At 38.6% G+C, this 3,738-nt stretch overlaps 1 protein-coding gene across 1 annotated transcript; it reads right to left on the bottom strand.

The window, feature by feature from the left end:
- Positions 1-289: 289 nt before the first annotated feature.
- Positions 290-1,572, bottom strand: LOC103629203 (neutral ceramidase). The gene is made up of 3 exons (XM_020539720.3): positions 1,478-1,572; positions 753-1,174; positions 290-393 (listed from the first exon to the last, which is right to left on the bottom strand). The coding sequence occupies exons 2-3, from the start codon at positions 1,097-1,099 to the stop codon at positions 312-314; spliced, it is 429 nt and encodes a 142-aa protein (XP_020395309.2). The 5' UTR covers positions 1,100-1,174; positions 1,478-1,572; the 3' UTR covers positions 290-311.
- Between the last annotated feature and the right edge of the window lie 2,166 nt (positions 1,573-3,738).

The raw sequence follows: 3,738 nt of genomic DNA, 5'->3' as shown, positions 1-3,738 counted from the left end.
TATTCATACAATTTATACTTACATAAGTAATGCAAAAACGAAGTAATTTTTATTTTCGAATTTGATAAATTTGAATATCGTATTAGTACGCAATTGAAATGTTTTTAAAAAATGATATTTCCTAAATCATATTTTGATTATGAGAATAATGAACTTCCACAATACGATATTTTGATTATGAGAATAATGGACAAAACCAAAGTTATGCAACCTTTTACGATGCTCATTCAAGAAAAAAACAAAAAAAACGAGCCAGAATGACTATTGACCAAATAAACAAACATTAGAAGTACACCAGGAGCCGAAGAAGACTACTGCAGATAACCACCAGGACCAGCATGCGTATGGATTCCACTGATAGCCACATTATTCTCATTATAAAGATCTCCATACCTGCCAAATTGAGGTTTGTATAGTCAGCTACACCATCATGAGGGTGCAAGAAAGCTTACATTTGCAAAATATATAATTATCCATCTAATCAACATTATGTCTTGACCCTGTTCAGTAGAATGTAAAATGGCTAAAGACTTTGCCATTTCTCACGCAGTGTTGAAATGTGGCTATCTCCAATACAAAGAAAAATTTGGGATTAGTTCTTTAGTGAATAAATCAAAAATCATTAAACAATTATATGAATGATACCCTGTGTGTGCAAAGTATGATGGATCAGGCTATACAAATATATGATCAAACAGAGAGAGGGAGAGAGGCAATTTTCTGATATAAGATTCAAGAGTGATCACTCTTACCTTGCTTTAAGCCTTTCAAGCACCTTTATAGTAACAAGATGTGATGCCATGCAAGCATCAAGATTTACAAACATGACACGCTTGATGTTAGGCTCAGCAACGATAAAGGCACGAGCCTTTAGCCTAAAGTGAATTCCTGATGCAATCTGCTCAGCATTTGCATATCCCATCATGTTAACGTCTGCTGCTGGCCCTGTTATGTCATAGCTCCCCATACCGACCAAATATGGTGAATCTGAAAGTGCTGGGCTGCAGTTCTGAAGAACGAATACCAGAAAAAGGCATAGCCATATCTTGGACAAACTAAAACCAGAAACTTGGAAACACAAGGAAGATGATGCCTCCATCAGGAACCAGGGATGGGCTTGTTGATCAACTCATGCAAGTTGGATGTCTCAATAAACTGACAAATTGACTGCAGGCTGCAAAAGAAAAGAGTTGGTAACTATTCTATTAGAAAAACTCACAGATCATAATGGAAGGGAGGGGAGGATATGCGTTATCCAAGCAAGTAAGAAAATGAAATCATGTGATTTTTCTGGAATGTACTAATTGCATTTCTTTTCTCCACATGAACACAGTATACTAACATACATGAGCTAATGTTTACCAAAAATAGTTGCAGATCCCTAGTAGATAAATTAAACAAAAAATAGATCTCTGAATCACAGCCAAGAAGATATGTCGAGCATACAAAACGTTATTATTGGACAAAGTAATTCGACCTTATGAGATTCTGATGTAGACGCACCAAAAAAATAGTTAACATGAATTTCCGGCAGCGGCAGAGGGGGAGTAGCGGTGGGAGTGGGCAGATTTAGAGGGTGGGAATTGGGAGCCTGGGAGGCGACAGGCGAAGGTCATCTTCATTCTCTTTTTCCACTGCTATGATATTGCATGCTAAAAAACACTATTGAGAGTCTAGTATTTTCGCACAGGCTCCAGAAATACCAAGACATACTGAAATTTTGTATCTTCAAGTTGCCACTCACAATCCTTGAATTGCATGTATGGGGTCACAACCTAAATATTGCTGTCAGGTAAAGTAATTGAATAAATGTTGCTATTGGTCCCATGTTTTACTTAAGCTTCATTCGGATCCTTATACTTTTAAACATTATAATTGAGTCTTCAACCTTCAACATATGATTAAACAGATTCATTCACAGTGGCGAGGGTGGTGAGTGGTGGCTCTACGTCGAGTCAGAGGTTATATTGCAATCTGAATATATACAGAAATAAAAAATAAAACCCTTAACAAGAAAGGAAAAGAATCATCAAGTAGTCATTGAAAATATCTCATGAACTTTAGGCTCATGGTGGGTTTTGTAGGAAAAAATCATGATGGCTTTTGTAGAAAAAATAAATTCGCATGCACAGTTAACCAAACTTACATCAATAAATAAGCCAAGGTGGTTTGTCAGATGTACACTCTTTTACCTCTTTATAGCACAGTCAAGTCCATCAGCACATGCTAGTATTATACCTGCACATTGAATGGAAAGAACAAAATAATGGTGAGTAATTCAAAATCAACAACGCCCATTTTATGCCTTCGTAGTGCATGTATTGTCTCCTTTTTTCTAAATCTTTCAGGATATTGTTTTTCTCTTCTTTAGATACATCTGCAGCTTGAGACCTTTTGAGGGTAACTGTTGTACACTATGAGAAAGCTTTAACCACAACAACCGCAATGACCAAACCGGGTGATCACTATGATTAAAAATTGCAATAAAAATCATATAGATTTCTACAAGCGGATCTGAGCGAGTGAAAGGCGAGCATCCTTACCATCACAGCAGAATAGCCCAAACCCGGGCGGATTTCAGTGGTCCGGCAGGGGACGGAGGCAGAGACAGTTGCTACTGCTGCGCCAGTGAGGGGGAGGAGGGAGGGACAGGATGTCGCAGAGGTACCACCACTTGGGCACCTCCATGGTGGCGAGGCGCCGGCCAACGACCCATGGTGCAGATGAGCTTGGTGTGGTGCGTGCTCCAGAAATCGTTCTCTCGCAGCTCGGCCTCCATGGTGGCTTCCATGTTGGAAACAGTGTCAACACTGAATAAGGATACATAGAAACTTTTGCTCATCAGTTAATTTTTACAGCTAAGTAGCATCATTTGGAAAACTATAATAGCACTTATTCCTTCAGAATCCCTATGGCAATACTCATTGACATATCTACACAGGCCTCAAAATTTGCTACTAAAGAGAAAGAAGAAACAGGGAAGAGGCGAAGGAGGCATACCCACAGGCGCTGCGCGCCAGTAAAAAAATATTTCTACTGATCAAACAATTTGAAATATAACAGGAAGAGTAATAAATGAAATAAAACGAACCTTCAAATGATTTGTTCTCAGAAATTGTTGAGTGATATCAGGACCCGAAAGCAAACCAATGCCTTGTTCTTTATTCAGAGAAAGACCCATCTGCAGGGAAGGGTCAGACCACAACACATCCCTAGGGATCAAATTTGAGCCTTCCCAAGGAGGGGTAACAACGGTTCTCCTTGCTTTCAATAACTCATCCAATGATCCAAGTTTCATGGAAGTCATGATCAACAGTAAAATTCGCCTTGTATTTTCTCCTTTTTGAATTATTTGATGGCACTATAATTGTTCCACGGAACTACAGAAGACACCTCCACGTGCAGTGTACACACATCCTACTATTATTGCCGCTAGAGCAAGATCCTCAAAACATCTTTAAAACTTTCGATAAAGTTGAGGGCCCTTATCTTTGTATTTAGTCATTACCTCCTTCTCGAAACCATATTAAAGGATTTGTGGTTTCCCCGGAGACGGAACACACAATTTGGGAGTAGCACCTGAAAGAAAGCAAGAACACCATTAATTAGCAACCATTTATGTTTGACACTTTTTGATGGTTGAATTAAAATTTCTATAGAATTTTTAGAATGTCAAAGGAGGATTCACATCTTGTGCGAGTTAACAATCAAATGTCTAAATATATATCACACATGGAA

Source organism: Zea mays, chromosome 6 (genome assembly GCF_902167145.1).
Source record: "Zea mays cultivar B73 chromosome 6, Zm-B73-REFERENCE-NAM-5.0, whole genome shotgun sequence".
Classification (NCBI taxonomy): Eukaryota; Viridiplantae; Streptophyta; class Magnoliopsida; order Poales; family Poaceae; genus Zea; species Zea mays.
This window is presented reverse-complemented; position numbering and strand designations above follow the sequence as displayed.

Excerpts from the sequence above, each read along its gene's own strand:
- LOC103629203 (XM_020539720.3), bottom strand. The coding sequence starts at position 1,099 with ATGGAGGCATCATCTTCCTTGTGTTTCCAAGTTTCTGGTTTTAGTTTG. Across the intron at positions 394-752 it reads CTTGAAAGGCTTAAAGCAAG|GTATGGAGATCTTTATAATG; the intron begins GTAAGAGTGATC and ends TCAATTTGGCAG.